The following is a 21,371-nucleotide window of genomic DNA, read 5'->3' on the forward strand; positions in this document are numbered from 1 at the left end:
AATAATTTATCTGAAATGTGCACTCATTTAGCAACGGGCCGCGAGCAACCCTCGTCCAGTCGATATCTTTATATCTCACGGATACACGAACACCACAAAGTTTTACATTTCACAGATACATACATTCCCACACATACACACATATATATATATATGCGGATACATTCATAAATATGTCGCCGGGATTAATGTGCCAGTTGGCAATTTCTGACAGCGTTATTCCAGCCAAAAGCAAAAGGCGCGACTTCTGACTCTCTCTCCCTCCTCTCCCTCTCCCTCTGCCTCTCTTCGTCCCCCTCCCCCCACTCTATCACTCTAGTTATATACCCTGCATATACTTAATATATAGCCAATGTGCTCAGAACTCCGCTCGATATATCTTCTGATTGGGAACTCGCGTGGACAAGTGTTCCGCATTGTCATCGTTGGAGCAGTCGAGCTATTGGCTCAGATCAAAGCATTCGTCAACATTAGTTTTGTTGTTGCTTTCAATTAGATGAAAATCTTTTGCATTTGGCACTAATTCAAATGGATGTCAACATAAGCAGCCAACAAACAGCGCATAAAACAAGAAAACATCGAACACAAAGATCAAAAATATAAAACTCTGATTAGAAGAGGTTAAAAAAAAAAAAAACTAAAACTAAAAACAAACGGAAATAAAAATACAAATATTTAAGAGAGAGAAATATTCACGGAATGACGCGCATTAAATACCCTGTCGAAAATATTCAAGCTGCAAGCAGTTGTCTCTCTTGACACTTCTTCAAGATTCGAACGGTAAATTGTTTCTATGGGACATATGTTACATAGGTATTCGAGAGACATTTCACTGGCTGAGGTCAATAATATCTATAAGTGCATGTAGATATAATTATCCCTAATTTATATAAAGTGTTAATAGTTATTAAATAAATAATTTGAGGAATAGTTCAATCATTGTCCTCTTGAGTCTCTCCCATATTTCTCTATCAATCCCTCTTTCTCACTTTCTCACTCTTTCGCTGTCGTTTTTATCTCTATTTCCTCATTTCTTTTTCCATATCTCAATTTTTTTTTCTCTCTCCTAATTCGTCACTTTGTCTCAGACCTTTTCCACTTCTATATCTGAATCTCTCTTTAACACCCTTCTATCTCTCTGTTTATTCATCTATCTCGCTTTCTTTTCTCTTCCCCATATTTCATATTCTCTCTCTTTTGCTATTTCTGTTTCTGATTTTCTGTATTGTCCGGGTCTCTGCACTTTTCTCTCTTTTTCTCTCCCTAAGTCTCCCGTTCTCTATCTCTCACTTTGGTTTTCAATCTCCATATCTCTCTTTCTTCTTGTTGCTCTATCCTTTTCTTTCGATCTGTCTCTCTCTCTTTCTCTCTTCTTTTTATATAAATTATATTTATTGTATTATTTATAATATGCCTAGGGCATGTTTCTAATTTTTTAGTTCTAGTTGAGCTATTTTCTCGCTCTCTCTCTCTCTCTTTTTCTCTTCCTCTCTTGCATACATATATAGCATATCTTTAGTCAGTCACTTACAACTCTTTCGAAATTATCATAATTTTGTTACTATTTTACGACGATTACAACTGCTCATCGATGATCGTCATCGTGATTTTACGACCCACTCAGTTTCATATTTATCTGTGGACAGTTTGGGCTGTGAAATCTATCAAATATATCGAAATCAAACGGACGTAGCCACTATTCATAAATAAATTAACAATGAAAATACTTGAAACATATCTGGGGTCAATTTGTAAATGTTTTGTTGAATTCAGGAAGCGCTGCCATCGAGCTCGCATATCATTGACCATAATCACTCCGCACAATCGATGCAGAGACCTAGAGACCTATATGTAGATACATATAAATCTACATGCATACATATATACATATATTGCATGGGGATCCATTCCGCTCTATTCTCTTAATGCTCCGCTGATATACGATTCTCTATTCGATTTCGATTTAGTCGCGTCGCGTGGATCAGTGAAGGATCGTGGCCAGGTGGGAGCGAAGTTTACAACAGCATTTGGTTAAGTTTTAGCGCGGGATTTTCACACACACACACACACACACACACACACACATACAGACACAGACATACGCACACAGATAAGAGTAGGCATATCTGCATAAATTTGAAACAAAGGGCGACAGGCGAGCGACAGTGAGACCTCGCGACAGACGGACACAAAGACCAGCAAATGGTAAAAAGTGGAAACGAGCATGTACTATAAATTCGACTCTGAGTGAGTGTGTGTGTGTGTGTGTATGTTTTTACCGTATTTATATATCTCTTAGATCTTGAAGAAATTTGAATATAATTTATGTGCAATCGTCGCGTTTTTCGGTTGGTTTATTTGCTTGCTCTGCCCCTGGACCGTAGCCCCTGGCTTTGCCCCTACCGCTGTCTCTACCTCTGCTGCCTCTGCTTCTGTCCCTGGCTCGGTCCGGTCCGGTTCGGTTCGGTCGGGTCGGTTCGGTCCCAAATGAAGAACGATCCATCCATCTAAACGTTTGTCACTTGCTGCGTTGTCGCCGCAACGTTTGTCTTTTCGCTGGATCCGCCAGCTCTGCTCCTTCGCCTCTCTCTCCATCTCTCTCTCCTTCCGTCTCTCTCTCTCTCTCGCTCCCGTGTGCTTCTTTTGTCTTCTACTTCATCTGCTTCTCGCTGTTGTTGGTGTTTTTTTTTGTTTTTTGTTTTTTTTTTTTTTTTTTCAAACAAATGGTTAAAAAAAAGCGTCTGTGACACCGTCGTCGCCCGTTGACCATCAACGCAGTCGTTTATCTTGTAGATATATCGCTCTGTCCAGCTGAGCGACCAGCTCGACGAGCTGCTCCAAGTTTCTATGGAAAAGAACAATAACTAAATTTCACATGCATCCAGCTAAAGTAATTCCGCTCTATGGATACTAAAATACCACTGAAGTGGACACACGGCCAGCTCTACCAGGTATATAGTATATATCTTTAATGGTCTTCAGGTGATTTGCGAAATTTACAAAGTTTTTGATATTTTTGAGTGTTTAGAGTTCACTTATGGCGTACGCTCATAAAGATAAGTCAAATGAAAGCGTTGAAATACCCTGTAGTAGTACCAAGTTGGAAAATGCAGAGCTGTGAGTCGAAATCATTCATGTTTGAAAAAAAAAAAATAAATAAATATAATAAAATTATTGGCAATAAAAATAAAATAAGCAATTCGACATAAGATATTCTCATCAATACGAAAATATATCTTATTGTATTCCAGTAGGTATGTGGAATTCCATAATGTTTCATGAAATTTTACTTAAATTGACAAACTGACTTAAATCTCATAATGAATAAGAATTTTAATAGAATTTATTGTGTGTACAGAAAAGGAGAGTATGAACTATTAGTAACAGCAGCATTTCACTGGCATTAACACTACCGTTAACATATCCATTAACATAGAGCTAACATAAGCAGCGCCATTTGCAAAAAAAAAAGTTCTTCATTTCACTTTCCCAGCAGTTCCTCAAGCTCAAGCTGAACATGTGCTGAATTCATAAGGACTAGGGCATGCTCAGGGCAAAACCCACTGCCACGCCCCTTTTAGCTTTCGCCTCGACTGCTGCTGCTGCTGCTGCTGCTGCTTCTGTCTCTTGCTGTTGGCTATGCAAAAAGCATTCTTTAAGCGGATTTGCATTAACGCTCGAGTAGCCAATAAACCCGTTTACACACACACACACACGCACACACACAGTCAGTGCACATCAATGAAATAATAACAAAGGTAAGCCCCTGCGCTTTTTGCTTAAGTACAGGTGACATTTGACTACTTTATTGAATTATGACAGCGAACAAATCAGCGACACGTATCCATCCATCCACGATCCAGCGTCGATCCTCAAGCGAACGACTGGCACCCAAAGCGTCGCGCAATCAGATATACCTACGTATACATATATACATGTGTATATATGTGTGTGTGTGTGCACATATATAGTTTTTGTATCTGTAGAGACGGATGCAGCAGCAGACTGAAAGCCTCATTACGCATGCGCCGCGTTGTGCCGCTGCTCGAGGAACGATGATGACGACGATGATGATGATCGACTGATCAAATGTTGTTGACTGGATCCACTCGGGACATTGGCTAGTCGGGCGTACATGTGTTTCGCGTTCCACTGCCTGGCATACTAATTACACATATCGCATTTGCCGCCCAGCGTACCTTTTCCGATCTCTTAACTTACGATCTTGACGACAAGTGCACGCTAATCACGCAGAAGGCACTCAGCCAAAGGGCCTGTCACTTTGTTTAAGGTTAATTTAGGTAAGGCGAAAAAAAGCAACGCAAACGAGAAATAATATCATAATTTATTGTTACAGCTATACCCCTCTCCCGCTCTCCCGCTCTCCCGCTCACCCTCTCTCTCACTCTCTCTCTCTCACGATGTCATTCTGTGGATCGCTCTCGTCGATTCTCATTTCAGACACGTACACGAAAATCGATCTCAATTTCGTAGTTCAGATATCACGCGCACAGAGCTCGTCGTTGTTTCTGCTGCTGCTGCTGCTGTCCCGGGCTGGCCACGTTCCACGTATGTAGTCGCCAAACCCTATTCCCAGGCCTCAGTCCCTATGTGTATCTATATATATGTACGGCCAATATATGCGACTGGCTAAGGCGGCGGCCCTTTTCAAGCTGCGATGATCACGTTGACATTTCGCTTCACAAAAGGCAGGGGCGCGGGTGTACGCAAGCCCCGCTACTGTACAGAGTAAGAGAGAGAGAGAGAGAGAGAGAGAGAGAGAATGGGAGAGAAACAGAGATAGACAGCGAGAGACAGAGAGAGAGAGAGAGAATGCTGGGGAGATAGGAGCCTACGATCACTGGGGGCTGTTGACATGTCGCTGCTTGTGATTGATTTAGGGCTCGTTGGCTGCTTTTTGTTTTCCGCTGAAGCGCAGCCGTTTGAACCCATTGTTTTTAACCAAAAATGGGCGTGCGATTGTCAAGGCAGAAGACAACAACAACAACATCAACAACAACAACAACAACAACGAACAAATAAACGACTACAAACATTGGGCATTGCACTTGGGCAAGTTTGAAATTAGGCTTTGGATTTTGGATTTTGGATTTGGAACTTGTCCACATTAAATTGATAAAGTTGGATTACTGGACCACTGAATGCAATTCATATTTCATCACTAATGAGCCAATATATAATTGAAAGAGGCACTCAACAAAGGCTTGCGGCCTCCTGGAGACCAACAATGGAAAACGGTTTGAATGCCAGAGCTGACTTAACTAGAGAAGAGATTACGGCAGATACTCTATGATATAGTAAGTAAATGTTGTTGTTATTTAGAACAACTCTAACAATACTTAGAGAGGACATAACCAGGGAGTTTGCATTTTTATCGAGTCGAATGCAGAGTTTGAGCAGAAGTGAAGACTTTGTGACATTAGGAGGACTCTATGATCGCAACAGATCAGGATGAAAAGCTTAAAAATTAAAGGATAAATGCATAGATGGCACAGCGAAAGAGAGAGCGAGAGAGATACATGGAAAGAGAAAGCAATAAAAAGAGAGAGCAAAAGAAAAGGATAGAGAGCGAGTGATATAAAGAGACAGAGATAGATATATGGATGGAAGGGTTAGTTAACTAGATGAGTGCATGGATAGTGAATAATATATTGATATATAGATATAAATATATATAGATATATAGACATATACAAGATATATTGATATATAGATATATTGATATATAGATATATAGATGTACACATATATGGATATGTAGAGAGATAAATATATAGACAAAAAATGCTCTTTGAGAGATTAAAGTATTTGCCCTAAAGAGAATAATATTTTTAATCATCTTTTCTTTTAGTTATGGATTACATGTGTCGAGAATTGGATTATTCTCTAGGAATCTGTGTTTAACTCAGCTAACATGGGCCGTATATAAGAACGCGTGTCGGGTATACTTCAGCTGGGTATGCCCATTCGTTCAGCTTGAAGTGCACTGATTTGCTACCTTCAATGGGTCACTCGGTGCGACTCGTTTCGACTCGGCTCGACGCGCACTGCCTCGTAATTACGTTACGTTCTCTACCTCGATCGCGCAACAGTTGCCAACTTCGGTGAAGTCTGTGGGCCTCTTCATTCGCTCCGCTCGCTGCGCTCGGCGCTCGGCGCTCTGCCTCGCGGCGCTTGTGGCTGAAGCGTATTAAATGAATATTTGCTTTTTTGTCAAAAGGCTATAATCAAGCACCCTGGCGATGACAGGCTAAGGGGCTCTAATTACAGCTTGTTAGCCTGATCCGAGGGCCACACAGATCGTGGCTCACTTCGACTGGCTCACGCAAGCGCTGCGATCCACCCAAACGCCCTGCCCCCGTCGCTCCCTTGCCCGCCCCATTTGCCGTTTATGCTAAGTGGCAAGCGCCGACGCAACGCAAGTGGCAGCAACTGCAGCAGCAGCAGCAGCAGCAGCAGCAGGAGCAGCAGCAGCAATTGCAGCAGGAGCAGCAGCAACAGCTCATCTTTTGGCGGGCTTAATGCTAGCCTGGCCCTGCCCCACGCGTCCAGCCCAGCGACTTGTCAGCCACTGCAGCTTGATTGAAGCCCGCAAATTAAAATTGCCAATGGCTGGCGGACTCGTATACCCTGTAGAAATGGGCGCAAAGGCGGGTAGCTGCGCTTTGAATTGATCTGATCATGCCCCACTGCAACTGGATACGCCTTCAGTTTTCCCGCATAGGGCATCAACTAGTCGTGTATGTCCTCTTACTACACTTTCCGATTGCCTTGATTGCTTGCAGGGCATCAGTCCGTCGAGCAGACTCGCTCAGAGATCACCTTTACTTGATTCTTGTTTTTGCTTTTGATGTGGCTCGAATGCAATTCTCACGATTTGGCACAGACGCATCATTTGTTCGCTGCACACAGAGCCACCTCCACCTCCACCTCCACCTCCTCATCGTCATCCACATCCTGATCCCCATCATCTTCAGCGTCATCATGATCATGGTGTAAGCTGCTCATTTGGGCGTTGCAACACACAAGATTCGCATCCAGGCTGCTCGGTTCGCAAATCGCAATTCGCAAATCGCGTCTCAAGCTGCGCGCTTCCAAGTCCGGTTTGCAGCTGATCAAATTAACCATTTAAATAAAACATTTGTTTTGATTCTCGCTTTAAAGAAATGCAAAGCTCGGCGCTGTGGGCGAGCGGGGGCCGCAATGGGGTGGCAAGGGGGGGAGACAGGTAGATGGGGCATCTGTGCCTCGTTGATGCCGGTTGACAGGCGTACACACAAATCCTTCTCGTTTTGGTAGCTGCTCAGCCAACTGAGCCTCAGCCCCAGCCCCAGCTCCAGTCCCAGCTCCAATCTCAGCCCCAGCTCCAGCTGCAGCGCCATTATGATCATATTGGGGTCTTTGGGAACTTTAATGCCAGATTATCACAGCATTTACTCGTACTTAGCCCAATGTAGCTGAATCATTAACATGCTCTCTGACCCTCTCGCTCGCTCTTTGTTGATCTACCCCTCTCTCTCTATCTTGGCTTATATGCTATAAAAATCGGCAAAAATTAGTTATGATTAGTGGAATACCATACCTTCGACTCTACTCTTTAGATTTTTTTAGCGTTACTATTTGGCTCTCTTCACAATCTATCTACATATAATCCATCCATGCTCTCCATTTGGAAAATTCATTTGTACTATCTATATATCACGCTTACCTACCCAAACCATTTACCCATACCCATTTATATGAAATATATCTATCTATTCATACCTCTACCATCTATATATAGCTTTAGCTATAGAATATCTACAATATTAATGACATTTTACTATTCTACTATATCATATAGATTTATATTAATGAATCAAATATAACAAATTTTCTAGAGATTCCCTAAGGAAACAGATTGGCATAACTGTACCGTAAATTTCACCACATATTCATATGATGAAATATGCATATATATAGAATATATCAATCATTCACAGGAAATATCTATAGCACTTGCTGAATAGATCAACCAATTCTATAGACTTTATGATATACGCATATAAAATATTCCTAATGTCAACATGCTTATATCAAAATTGTATTCTCTCTAAGAAATTCCTAATATTTCCGAATTAGACACACGCACACATGCCATAAAAATACCCTATAAAAATATGCGTATTGCGTATCGGGAGTTAACAAATTGTGTGTTCAAAATGTGATTATGGGATGTTCATAAAAATTTGCGGCTGGCCATTAAATTAATACAAATTGCATCGAATTCATTAAAACAGGCCAAAAAACAAGGCCAACAACAAGAGCAAGACTAAGAACAAGAAGGCGAAGATGATTCCGACTTGGCTAACAAATTGGCCCCCACTGACATTTGGCTGATGAAGATGATGCCAATGGACAGGCGACAGCTCAAATGGAAAGGAGTCAACAGGAGAGAAGAGGCGGCGGCTGAGGAGGAGCAGAGGTGGCAATGGGGACTGCCGGAATTATCATTTATTAATTGTTCTTTAATTTGTGTGGGAAGCAATTCTCTCTCCCTCTGCCCGTCTATATATATAGTCGAGGGAGAAGAAGATGAAAAATAAAATAATACAAAATTAGCGACCGCAAACAACAACAAATAATAAATTTCGGCGTTTTTTTGTTTTTACTTTTTGTTTTGTGTCATATTAAAATGCAAATGGAATCCAATAAACAACAACTCATTAAAAGCGCAACCAACCGGCTGATGACCCGATCCAAAAGAAGAGCTCCGGCCAAATCAAGAATATCATCCACAGACCAAACACCGAAGACCACAGGCCAAAGCGAACATAATTGGCCATAAAAGATCGAACGCCCACCAAAATTAGTCAGGTGGCACAGACAGGTGATTATCCAGTTTCTAGATCAGTTTGGAATGATAATAGCAGTCGATAGGCGGAAATCTAGTGAAGTATTCCATATAGAATACTGTGAATATACGATATGTGAGGTGTTCTGTGGGGAATATGATAATAGACTTATATGATAATAGACTTATATAGTTTCAAATATAAATATTAAAGATATGATTTATATATGCAAGTACTATAGAGGTATATGAATTATATATAGTCAGAAAAAGTTAGTTGTATCCAAGTTGACTTAGCTCTTATATAGGAATTGCATAACAGACGAACAAAAACTCTTATATTTATCCATAAAATTTAGTTTATATTTATATAAATATTTTTAGGCATTTTAATAGGCCTCTTAAAATCTGAGAGACAAGCCCTATATGTTTAGAGTGCTCTGAATGTGGAAATTATACCTGTTCTTAAATATTCTCTCGATATTACAATTTTTTGTTATATAACAGTATAATTCACTGGCTATTCTTCTTAATTTATGTACATATAAATGCTTGATGCATATTTGAAGTATATATCGAGAGATATATCTTTAATTTGGGCTTCTTATGGCAATAAAATATGCTCGTTATATTAGTTAAATACGTGTTTGACTTATTAAAGCATTGGACTCGATGAACTCGATAAACCTGCAATATGGAATCAATTGAAAAAATGACATTTGAATGCGATATAAATAAGAAATGGGGACATTTCGTGCTGTTGGATGATCTGAAAATCGAGGCTCGTACGAGCATAAATCAAGCGGAATGCAATGAAAATAAATAATATGTTAGAGTATGTACGAGAGCATGTAAAGGCAGAAGGAACACCAATCGAATGCAATGGCAATGATCCATGAATGATGGACGCACGTGGAGAGTGAACGACTAGCAGATGCCCTGTCAATGTGATATGATATAGGGAAAATTCATTTCAATTGTTATTTGTGATAACTTGGTAATGGTATAGCTGATCGCATTGAAATTGAAGAGATCAATGAGACATAGAGGGTGGCAATGTAATAGATGTAAATCTAGTGCAGGACACTATAAAATAAGTACTATATTTGATAGATAAAACTGGAGACTGACAGATTGATTTCCATTGAATTTATTATTTTCCTATAAGTCGAGTATTGTATAGCCGATCAAGTTGAGATTGATAGACTTCTCCAAGCAAAGCAAAATAGTTTCTGGCTAATAGTGACTGGAGCATACAAATCCATTCACCTTTTAAAGGGTATCACAGGCATGAAACGAATCAATGATTGAATAAACAGTGAAATAATTTAATTTATGAACGACATTCAATTTAATTTGACTGTTATGTCTGTTGCTTGAGAGCGGAGCTCACACGTGATCCAAATGCTGGATGGGCTGAGCTCGGGACTGGCCCAGCGCTGAGTCAGGCTCAAAGTGGGCCGCCTTCACGAATGCCTATAAATACACAAATATCTATAAACATATACATATGTATACATTTATATAAATATACTTGTATGCATGTACGTATATATTTAGAAATATGTCTTATGGTCATGTTGGCGATCATTTTGCGACAATTGATGCAAAGTTTATTGAATTCCGTTGAGTTGTCTGCGAAAATTTTCTTAATGCGCCATTAAAAATGCGCAACGTGTTTGCCCGGCGAGCCCGATTGACTGACAGCTGTACACATATACATATACATACACACATACATACATACACATTGATACCTAGAGGAATTGAAGACCTGGCAACATCGACTGAAATATATATTGAATTGAAATTTATATCGATGGCCGAAATTGGCGCACGTCGTCGAACGCAGCACTTCAAAGTAGCGCCCAGGCCCACACGGAGGCGCCTAATTAATATGCAAATGTTAATGTTAACCCAGTCATGTTATTGGCCATAAGAGTGACTTAACAGGTCTACATTACGACTGTTAAATTGGGCCATAAATAGAGTTATTTGAGCATTAACTAATGCTTTTAGATAGACTCTGTACTAAATCGACATTATGCTGTTATCGTTAGTCACTTGCTATGTTAAGCAGCTGTTAAAGTAGGAAATATGATACAGTAGTAGAATTGCAAGAATAAAACATTTACTTGTTATATTATATTTTGTAGGTTATGATATATTTGTGTACTGTTAACTTTTTAATGTTATAGCACTGTTAGTTAGTAAACTGTTAACCGACTGTTATCTGTTAAGCTGAAAAGAACCAACAAGTAAAACTCAATTGTGATTTGTTGAAAAAAAAACTTAATTTTTTTATTGACTAAACTCACAAGAAAAGCGAAAAACACAAATAAATAATTTATAAAACAAAAAAAAATTATATATATATTTATACGTACATATATATATATATATATACATATATATATATATATATATATAGGTTTATATATATATATAATTCTGCTGTTTTCAACTCTTGTTTACTAAATTGTCTCTTAGCTTAGACTAATTTCCTTTAGCTAATTTTAATTGCCGCCTGGCAAAATGTTTATGCAAAAAAAAAAAAAAAATTATAGACTATATATATATATAGTTGATATAAGTACTTGGGCTTGTGCGTATTTCTTGCTTTTATTATTTGTATTAAATATGAACTATGTAGGTATACATGTATATATATAGACTTGTGTATATCAATTAAATATAGGAAACTCTTTAAGCGGCGTATACTTTTCGAAAGCACCTAAGAACTAAACAACTTAGTATTCTATGAAAATATCAAATAGTATTTGGGTTAAAATTTTTCAAATTATGAGCGTTAGCCCCCATCTAAGCCCTAGCCCCCGCTTAACTACCAACTAATTGTGTGTGCTTGGGCCACCCTGCGATGCGCCTTTTGTGTTCTTTTTTTTATCTCATTTCCCAACAAAAAACAAAAAAATAATAATTATTATTACTATAGAATTAAACTGAGCACTGAAAGAGAACGAAAACTAAAGAAAATCTAAAAATTCACGAACGAGGGAAATTTCAATGTTACGTTCATCTCACAAAGATCCTGGCATCCCTACAACTCCTCCAGGCAGCGCACATTGGTGAGCATGATGCGGGTCAGGCGCCAGACCTGCTTCGCAGCATTCTCGAGGGCGCCCGGAGACTTGCCCTTGAAGAGATCCATGTTGGGCAGGAAATAGTGGGGACAGCGACGGCACTGCAGGCAGGATATCAGCTGCAGGAATATCCCATTGATTCGATCCGCAATGCAGTTCTCCTCCCACTCCATTTCCCTCGGATGCTTCTCGCATTCGTAGAGCAGCAACGTTTTCAGATGATACGACGTTACGGGATTGCCGGGCAGATCCAGATGACGATCACGTAATGTCTTCAATATGCTAAGGCAGCGACGGCGACTGGCACCTGAAATGAAGAGAAATATCATTTAAATAAATAAAATTAATGATAATTTATAAAACATTCCAAATAAGCTATCGAACTATGGATACAGAGAGAGAGAGAGAGAGAGAGAGAGAGAGAGAGAGAGAGAGAGATAGAGGGAGAGAGAGAGAGAGAGAGAGAGAGAGAAAAAGGTCTCAATCTATATAGATCTAAAATTCGATTTTTTATTAACACAAAATTTGTTTTGTCAAAAATTTATAGTCTTATACGATATATTATCTATTTGTCTTCCACTTTAACATTCACTTTAACCTCCTGTTACACGTTATATACTGATATATACTATATATACATAAATATTATACTTTATATACTACTTTTTTTCACCTTTCATATTTAACATGTACTTTATCTGCCTGTCAAATGCTATTTTATGGCGGCATCCAGCTTTTTTAACTTGACTGTCACATAAAATGTAACAAGCAGTCACGTTTTTGACATTTAGATACAAGTGAGCGTTGCCACCTAGCCATAAATTGAATCGCAGCGCACAGTAAGTTTGAATTGATATTCGAAATGGTTTTCTATAAATATTATTTGTACAATTTCATAATACCCCAAGTGTAGATATTGTTTGTCACTGATTATTTCGACCATGCTCATGCCCAATTAGTCATTTGAATGGCACTCAAGTGTCGAAAAAGTGTGAAATGTAGGAAAACATTTTACGAAATTTGATAACTGCGCTGACTAATCGGTTTCGCTCAAAACTTGTCTTTAATTTGCTGATAATTGACAGTTCGTATATCGTAAGAAAGGCCCCCAAAACAATCAGTTTACAGGCCGGCTCCAGGTTCACTTCTTCGGATATTTTGTGAACCGATTTTGATTGATAAACCCACACATTGTTTGGGACGTCAAACAGCACATAAATCATGGACTTCGAGTGTCAAAATTACTAATCTCAAACGGTGCCCGATAATCATATATTGGGTGCGTTGATATGATGTCTACCCATGGGCTCTTTACGCCAACTGCGACTAAAATAGTATGTTTGCTCCATAGCTGGGAGTACTTGAAATTTTATAATAGAGTTCCGCTCAAAACTACTTATGGAAAATGGTTTGGTTTATGGCCAATTTGAATGACTGTATACTTTTTGAAAGGGCAAACTCTAATTTAAGGTGAGAGTTATCGATAAACGACTGTAATGAGTTCAAGTCAGAATCGATTAGTTTTCCAAAGATTGCTGTTTATCGATAACAATAATCAATAATCAGTTTATATTTCGAATGAAGTTGGTTAAAATTTAGAAAAAAACAATGGATGATAACGATAAATGTTTGGATAAAGTTTGCATGGAAATCAATCGATGCATAATAATTCACATTAATTTCTTGCTAAATACGAGTTAAGAAGAAGTTTCATTAATGCGAAATAAAGAAACTGATAAAACAAATTTTATTATAGTCGATAGCCGACAACAATATAGATATTGAGAAAAAAAAAACAAACAACGAAAATAAAATAGAAAAAAAAAAAATAAGCACAAGATCAGATATATTCGTACGTATCTATAAGATTAGGAGCAAGCGGTACACGATAACGATATACAATCGAATAATATTGAATACTAATAGATCAGCGCTTCATTAATATACTATAGAAATGCGCAGACTGATCAAAGCATGAATAAAACAAAGACGCATCGAATGTGACAATGGAAATCTGATAGGTGTGACAGCAAGCGTAATCGATAGACGATAGGCGATAACGATATTGTAATGGATACAGTCGCATTGGCAGTTAGTCGAGGGGCACGATCGCTGGCTCCTAAAGAAGAAACAAGCAATTATTATGCGACAGCCAGCATTAAATTAAATGTCAAGTCGCTCGACTAGCATCCAAGAGACACGATTCCAAGATTCCAAGATGCGAAGACTCGAAGATCGGTGATCGAGAGAGATCGTTGAGAGGGCGCATAAAATCAAATGTGAGGGCTTGAGATTTGATTTCGATTTGGGTCTTTGGCTAAGTTTTTATCTTCTTTCATATTTTATTTCGCTTCTTCTTTTTTTGTTGTTTTTGTTTTTGCTTTGTCGTCTCTGGTGGCTTTAAAGGTTTTTTTTTTTTTTGTTTTTGTTTTTTGTTTTAGCTTTTTATTTGTATTTGTATTTTGCTTGGCTGGCTTCTTGAGACCGGGCCGGCGCACCGTTGTTTTTATTTATTTGTTGACTTTATCTAATCGCCGAGATTTAAAATATTTATAAAATCGTTTAGAAATTTATTTATGGCTCGGTCACTGTTGGCATTTGTTGATATCGAGCCGAAAACCCGTTTCTCCGCCGCCTTATACCGATGGTTAGCGTCTGCTCGAGACTTCGGCCCAACTTCGTTTATCTGACTCAGATCAGCGTGGATTTGTGCGCGTGGAGACATCAGCCGGAAAGGCGGCCAAAGGTGGCTTATCCAATAAATAGTGCTCGGCCTAGTCCACACACAGATTTATGATCGCTGCCCATCATGGAGGCCATATCTCATTGCTTATCGCGCTTCGATAAACGGATGCGTTTTGCTCCGCCGGGCCACAGACGATCGGTTGCCTAAACGGTTTTCTCCCTTCGCCGTCTAACTTAATGGAAATTGATTGGGAATCGATAAACAGAATAGAAATAGAAGCTGATCGTCTATATCGTATGTATTACTAACTAGCTAGCATTTTTTATAGCTCAACTAGACACTCCACAAATACTTAGAGTCGCATAAAAGTTGAGTCTGATTCGATCGTGTCTCGCACCTAACTAAATCTTTTTAATTGCTGCGATGATTAGATTAGGCAAGTGTTAACTGATCTCTGACCAGTGAAGCACCTGTAAAAACTTTAATTACCTTCGTTTATGATCAATTAAGTTACTAACTGGTCTTTAAAAGCAACATCTCTACCATGATCAGTGGAGATATTCACAGTCTTCAATCGGATCATGTTTGGCTTTTGTCAAGGAAAGCCGTTAGACTAGTCCTCAGTGTTATCGGTCGAGGATTAGATGCAGTCATTGAATTGATCAACTGATGTACTGATCAACTGATCACAAGATCTTCACGTTGATCACATGTTCAACAGAGCTCGGCGATCAGAGCTAATCGAATGCAGTTTGATGGGAGTCCAGCTTATCGAATGGATCTTGTCGCTAGCCGTCGCAGCACACACATACACACACATCTGTATATATATATATCTTGATAGCTGAATTGATTTACAAGCAATTATATGAAAACTACAGTCGCTGATTTGTTCGAAATAAATCAATTAAATTTAAGTGTGTCGCTGATTGTAAACACATTGACGGGGAGCTAGCTGCTGTTGAAGATCGGTGGGGGGTGGTGAGAGGAGCCAGGTAGCCAGGCAGCTCGATTTTCTTCATTTGAAATTTACTATCGGCTATCTTTTATTATTCGTATTTTTTGGTTTAACTCGGTTTGAGACGTTTTTGTTTGTTTGTTTATTTTTGTTGGCTTTTGGAACGTACGAACGTACTCTGACACTGATGAAAACTAAAGTCATATTTGTTTTCCAGCATGTTTGTAAGAGAAGATGAAGAAGAACTCGATTTGATTGAGAGTTACATTTTCCGATTTTAATTCGATTTATTTTTATAAAGCAAAATCGAAAACTGCAACATTAAATGATCCTCTGAAGTCGCAATATAATCAAATTTGAGTTTGAAGTAAGCAAATTTATTTTCTTCGATAACAAAACGAAGCAGATATGCGAATCACGAAACAATTAGTTTTATCTGATAATTAAATCAAACTATTGTAGTAGTTGGAGATCTAGATAAATATAAGCTTTGAATACTTTTGGTATAGATATTCTATTTAGTTATGTGCAGCTCCATAACAAATTTATTTAAAGCATTTCTAAATAATTTTCAAAATTATATATCTGAACTATTTAAGTCGCCCATGCAGTATTAGATCTCTACTACTCAATGTATTATACTATCGTATATGTACTATAGAAATACTATATACTTTTACTAACATTGTTATCTATCTCTACTGTAATAATGTTTCCTATATGTAAACTACTTCATTATACGAAATAAATACTACATACATTTACTAATAATGTTATGTATAAGATATTTAAAAAATATTTGTAAAATAAATAATCCCCCAATACTTTATCCTATATATGTGAGCTACTTCAGGGATCTTTGCATATCATAACTGTACTTGTTTCCATGTATAGTATATAAAACTATACGTACTACAACACCATACACTCTACAAAAGATCCATATATACATGGGTTTTGCTCTTGGAATGTATTCCAATGTTTTACCTATCTATTGGGCATCTCAAGTCTCCATTACAATGAGTGAAATACTTATATACATGGTATATATATTCTGTAACTATTATATGTAGTAATCCATTAAATATCCCATGCCAAGCATCTTCACTGTCTAGGTGAGCTCTCAATTAAAATTAGCTTTGCATGCCGTCGGCACATTTGATTTGCTTCGCAGTTGAGCACTCACCTTGCAATAGCCGATTCTCGGCGTCCGTAAAGCTGAGCACCCAGGCATCGCCCTCCATGGCGGAGTTCTTGCCCTGGAGTGCGATGCACTCCTTGGAAAGCATATCGAAGCCCTCAGTCTTAACCTCTGCTACAATGTTGGGATGCGGCCAGGGTATGCCGGGCAGCGGCCAGTGCGACGCCGATCGCGGCCAGAGGCCGGCGCACTTGAAGGCGGGCGTAATTTGGACAATGATCCGCTCCCTGATCCGCAGCTTCACCTCCGTGGTGTCGGCGATCATTTTGACAATGTCGCGATAGGCGCACTTGTCGCACGCCTGCGCCACCAGCGTCTGGAATCTGGAGCGTATCTTGCGCGCCGATAGATAGCCGGACGCTGTGATGAACTCCACCCACAGCGACATGGAGCGTTTGCGTCCGTCGCTCAGCTTCAGCACCGCACAGCCGGGCAGAGTGCCGTCGTCCACAAAGTTGAGGACGCCCATCTGATTGAGGTAGATGATGATTTCGAACTCTGTGGGTGAGATCACTTCCAGGCCCTCGAAACGGCCGTTGTAGTCATTCAGCGATGAGATGAAGCGTGGCTCCTGCACCTCCACCTCCTTGAGGACGTCCTGGACGATGCGGCATACCTCCTGGATCTGCTTGTGTATCTGCGCCTTGCGCACCTGCACCCGATCCGCGCAATATTTGTTCATTTGATAAACCATCTTGGACTGTGCCGCGATCATGTCCGACGGCACCAGCATTATTGACCCGGGCGACGACGTCGTGGTGCTTACTCTTAACTCTTTCTAGATATATATGCACGAGTATATATCCGCATATATATGTATGATCCGTATAAGTATTTGTACTAGGAACTGTTGTTTAGAGATACCTTAGCTTGTTTGAAAACAGTTTTAGCATGGTTTTAGCATTTGCTTCAAATTCACTTATCGCTTATCCAATTTGTTTGGTTCTCTTAGGCACAGCACACAAAAAAATTGATAACAAAATGCAATTGTTTGGGTGTGTGGAACGTTGCGAACGCTGGCGGCGGCGTTTCGTTACTGTCGCGTTTTCACCACAATTCAAGTCACTGTTTTGCATTGAGTTTCGCACGCGTCGCAGTCGCAGTCGCTGTCACGGTCGCAGTCACAGTTGCAGTCACAGTCGCACTCAACTCGTGTCGCGTGTACTCGCGCCATCAACTCCAAGACATTGACTGATTTCGTATGGCGTGCACGCCGCAAGAAAAGTATCTTTGGCAGCCACAGTCGCAGCCGCGGTCGCGGCCGCAGTCGCCGTCGCAGCGCTGCCCAGTCTCCATCTCGTCGAACTCCCCAATGAGTAGCAGCACTGGCAGCAGCAGCGAGTGCGAGTGCGAGCGAAACAGCGATAGCCCTGGCATAGCCCGTGTGACTTTTGCCCACCACACTCCATCTCGCTCTGGCACGCTCTCTCACTCTCTAACCACACCTGAAGCAGCGAGAGCATGCGTAATGGCTGAGCAGCAAACTCTGTCGGCGCAAGCCAGTGTGAGTGTGCCTGTGTGCATGTGTGTGTGAGTACGCTTTCCTTTGTGCTGGTTTCTTGTGTTTGTTTAATGCTCTTTTGATTGTTTGTTTGTTTAATAATGCGCTATAATGGCGACCACACTGCATTGGGAGCGCGAGAGCGAGCTGCCGAGAGAACGCCTGGCTGTTAGCTCTAGCTGATATGCTTTTGCAATTATACTTTCTCTCTTTGCAACCACAACAACCCCGTAAATGCATTCCCTTCTATATAGCCCATCATTTCCATTTGCTTCTGTTGCGGCCGCCGCTGACGTCGCCGGCGGTTGACTCCGCCTCTTTTTTGCGCTCACACAAGCACACAGAGAGTGGCAGAGCGAGAGAGCAAGCGCAAGAGAGAGGCAGCCGGCATATGCGGCGCTCACACAGATAAGCACCAATACACAGAGCCAGCGTTGTTGTTATTGTCCACACTTGGGGTTGGCCTGTGGGTGTAGTTCGTTTCTCACTCCCTCTCTCTTGTTCTTTCGTTTTTCTTTATTCTTTGTGGACTGCAGGCATTGTAAAAGTAGTTGTTGACTGCTATTCGCATTACAGTTAAATAAATAACATAAACAGCGCTCCAACAGTGGCCATTAACATGCGTGATTTATGTTAAGATGTCTGCGCGCGAATCTCGCAACGTAAATACAAAAGCAACTCTCTTAGCTTAGTGGACATATCAAATGAGCTGCAACTGTAATTATACTAGTTACACTCTGATGTTAAAGAACAAATCTTTAGAAACTAATTGCGCTGTTATTTATAACTTGCTATTGCCACAAAATGAGCTTAGAAAGTAACAAAGTAACGAGGAAGTTGTGTTAGTTAAGTTGGCATAGATTTTGTTGTTTGATATTATAATATTTATATCTGTACGCGCATACATATGTATGTAAGTGTATAATAAATGATAATTATTAAATAATATGTACATGTTTTAATGCAATTAACATTGCTTACACAGAGAAAGTTATTTCACAGTTTATATCACGTTTTGCTTTTGATTCTACTCAAAAAACTAACATAACATTTTATAGTATCTCTTGATTTGTTATGTGTAGTGATTATATTATATAATAATCATATAGAATACAATAATCTGAATATGAAATATTTGTAGCCTATTACCATAGTAGAACAAATCTTTCAAATTTTTAAAAATATTTCAAGTATTATATAAATTTTTCATTGTGCTTGTGCTGCAATTGCATATAGGAATACCTAAGGCGGCCTGTTACATTTTGGGCCTAAAAATCAATCTTTATTTATTTATCTAAATGAACTTATAAAAAAGTGTAATAAATATAATAAATTAATAAATTTGCAAAACTACAATTTTATATTAAAATTATTTCATGTTTAAATAATACATAATATTCCAAAGAATCTTTATATATTATTTAAGCAATTTAACTGATATTTATTAATGAATACATCCGAATGATAAACTAAGCATAAACTGAGTAGCAGCTGCCTATGGACTCCTTAAATATACACAAATAGAGTTAAGCGTAACTGTAGTAAAAATCGATGCTTTGTTGCATAGTCAAGACATCCTCTCAAGTTCCGTATAACTTCTTTATATGTAACATAATTTTTTTTTTTTTTTTTTTTTTTTTATACGCCCATTAATGCACATCTAATGTGATTAATGGACGCTTAACACGAGCTGCCAGTCAGAGAGTGGGCGTAGAGAGAGAGAGGGAGAGAGAAAGGCAGAGCGACAGAGGGGAAGAGCGGGGGCTTGGCTAGCTGGTGTCATATCTAGCTTTTAATGCGCAGAGTCTGGCAACATTAAGTTCCACTTTAAGAGAGTGGCAAACAAATTATTATGTATAATTCAGTTAAGAACTGTGTGCCGGAACCTGCATTAAGATAAAGCTAATTAACACCTCAGACCCGACTCGGTGCCGGAGCACCCTAAATTGGCTCTAGAATACGCTTGCCACATGCGTCTATCATTTTTCTCTGCTCTGACGATAAGCGGCGGCTAGGCAGGAGACGGAATCGGAGACGGGGCTGGGGCAGGAGTCGGAGCTGGAGCTGGAAATGGAAATGAGCCGTTGGATGATAATGTGCGAGAGAAATGCGCTGGGAATCGCTTTAATGGCCGCGTAAATGTGGAAAATTATCAAAGGGACACGAACTTAATTGCGTCCATTATCGGCCTTTATGGCATATAAATTGGAAATGAATTATGCAGCCAGACACAAAAGATCTTCATTAGGCCAGGTCTTGGCCAAGTGGCCAAGTGGCCAGCGACTGCAGCTTCTGCTCTTTGCCTTTGTCTGTCTCTGTCAAGGTCGTCTCGCTCGCTTTTTGGTGCACACAAAACTCTATCGGATAAGATAAAGCAGCCATTGATGCTGTGCGATTTATGCGAGTCACGCAGCTCTCTCGATCCCATTGACCGGATCATTGGCCGCTAAGTGGAGGCTGCACGGTAGTCGTTGCGTTTAATTAAATTGTGTATGTTGTATGCCAGTATGTGTCTGTGTGTGTGTGTGTGTGTGTGTGTTACCCCTGGTTGATGGGACGACTTCATTCGCGGCAGTTGCTACTTATCAGCAGCAGAAGATCTGCAATGATGAGCTCCTGCTGCTGCTGCTGCTGCTCCTGCGCCGTGGCACATACGCTTTATGGTTCTGGCCAGGCCAAAATGAGCAAATGGCGGAAAATTAAGCAAGCGACAAAGCGGGAGCGAGACACACAGAGTGAGAGACAGAGACACACAGAGAGAGATTGCAATCGCGACAGCAACAGCAACAGCAGCAGCAGCAGCAGCAGCTGCAACATGGCCACAACAACAAGCTGCTGCCGGTGCTCCTGCTGCTCCTGCTCCTGCTCCTGCTGCTGCCCCTTTAGCAACTAAGTTCTGCTCTTGTTATACCCGCTCACTAACTGAATAAAAAGAGTTGTATTGGTTTTAGGCAATTTTAGTATCCTTGTGAAATCGAAAAACCCTTCAAGTAGAGACCGTCTAAGTTTGACAAGAGCTTTAACATCAACTTTTGCTGCAGATCAACCAGGATGGATCTATAGACGAGTA

General features: G+C 39.9%; 1 protein-coding gene and 1 long non-coding RNA gene across 2 annotated transcripts; one reads left to right on the forward strand and one right to left on the reverse strand.

The window, feature by feature from the left end:
* The first annotated feature begins 74 nt into the window (after positions 1-74).
* LOC149267905 (uncharacterized) lies at positions 75-8,649 on the forward strand. Its single transcript, XR_016270875.1, has 3 exons — positions 75-3,758; positions 3,823-4,301; positions 4,358-8,649. It is a non-coding gene; the product is annotated as an uncharacterized LOC149267905 (long non-coding RNA).
* Positions 8,650-11,129: 2,480 nt separating this feature from the next.
* Positions 11,130-18,004, reverse strand: mab-21 (nucleotidyltransferase mab-21). The gene is made up of 2 exons (XM_018014157.2): positions 16,786-18,004; positions 11,130-12,262 (listed from the first exon to the last, which is right to left on the reverse strand). The coding sequence occupies exons 1-2, from the start codon at positions 17,531-17,533 to the stop codon at positions 11,913-11,915; spliced, it is 1,098 nt and encodes a 365-aa protein (XP_017869646.1). The 5' UTR covers positions 17,534-18,004; the 3' UTR covers positions 11,130-11,912.
* Between the last annotated feature and the right edge of the window lie 3,367 nt (positions 18,005-21,371).

This window comes from Drosophila arizonae, chromosome X, assembly GCF_054131065.1.
Source record: "Drosophila arizonae isolate 15081-1271.41 chromosome X, UAZ_ARI_1.0, whole genome shotgun sequence".
Lineage (NCBI taxonomy): Eukaryota > Metazoa > Arthropoda > Insecta > Diptera > Drosophilidae > Drosophila > Drosophila arizonae.

Excerpts from the sequence above, each read along its gene's own strand:
- mab-21 (XM_018014157.2), bottom strand. The coding sequence starts at position 17,533 with ATGCTGGTGCCGTCGGACATGATCGCGGCACAGTCCAAGATGGTTTAT. Across the intron at positions 12,263-16,785 it reads CGAGAATCGGCTATTGCAAG|GTGCCAGTCGCCGTCGCTGC; the intron begins GTGAGTGCTCAA and ends TCTTCATTTCAG.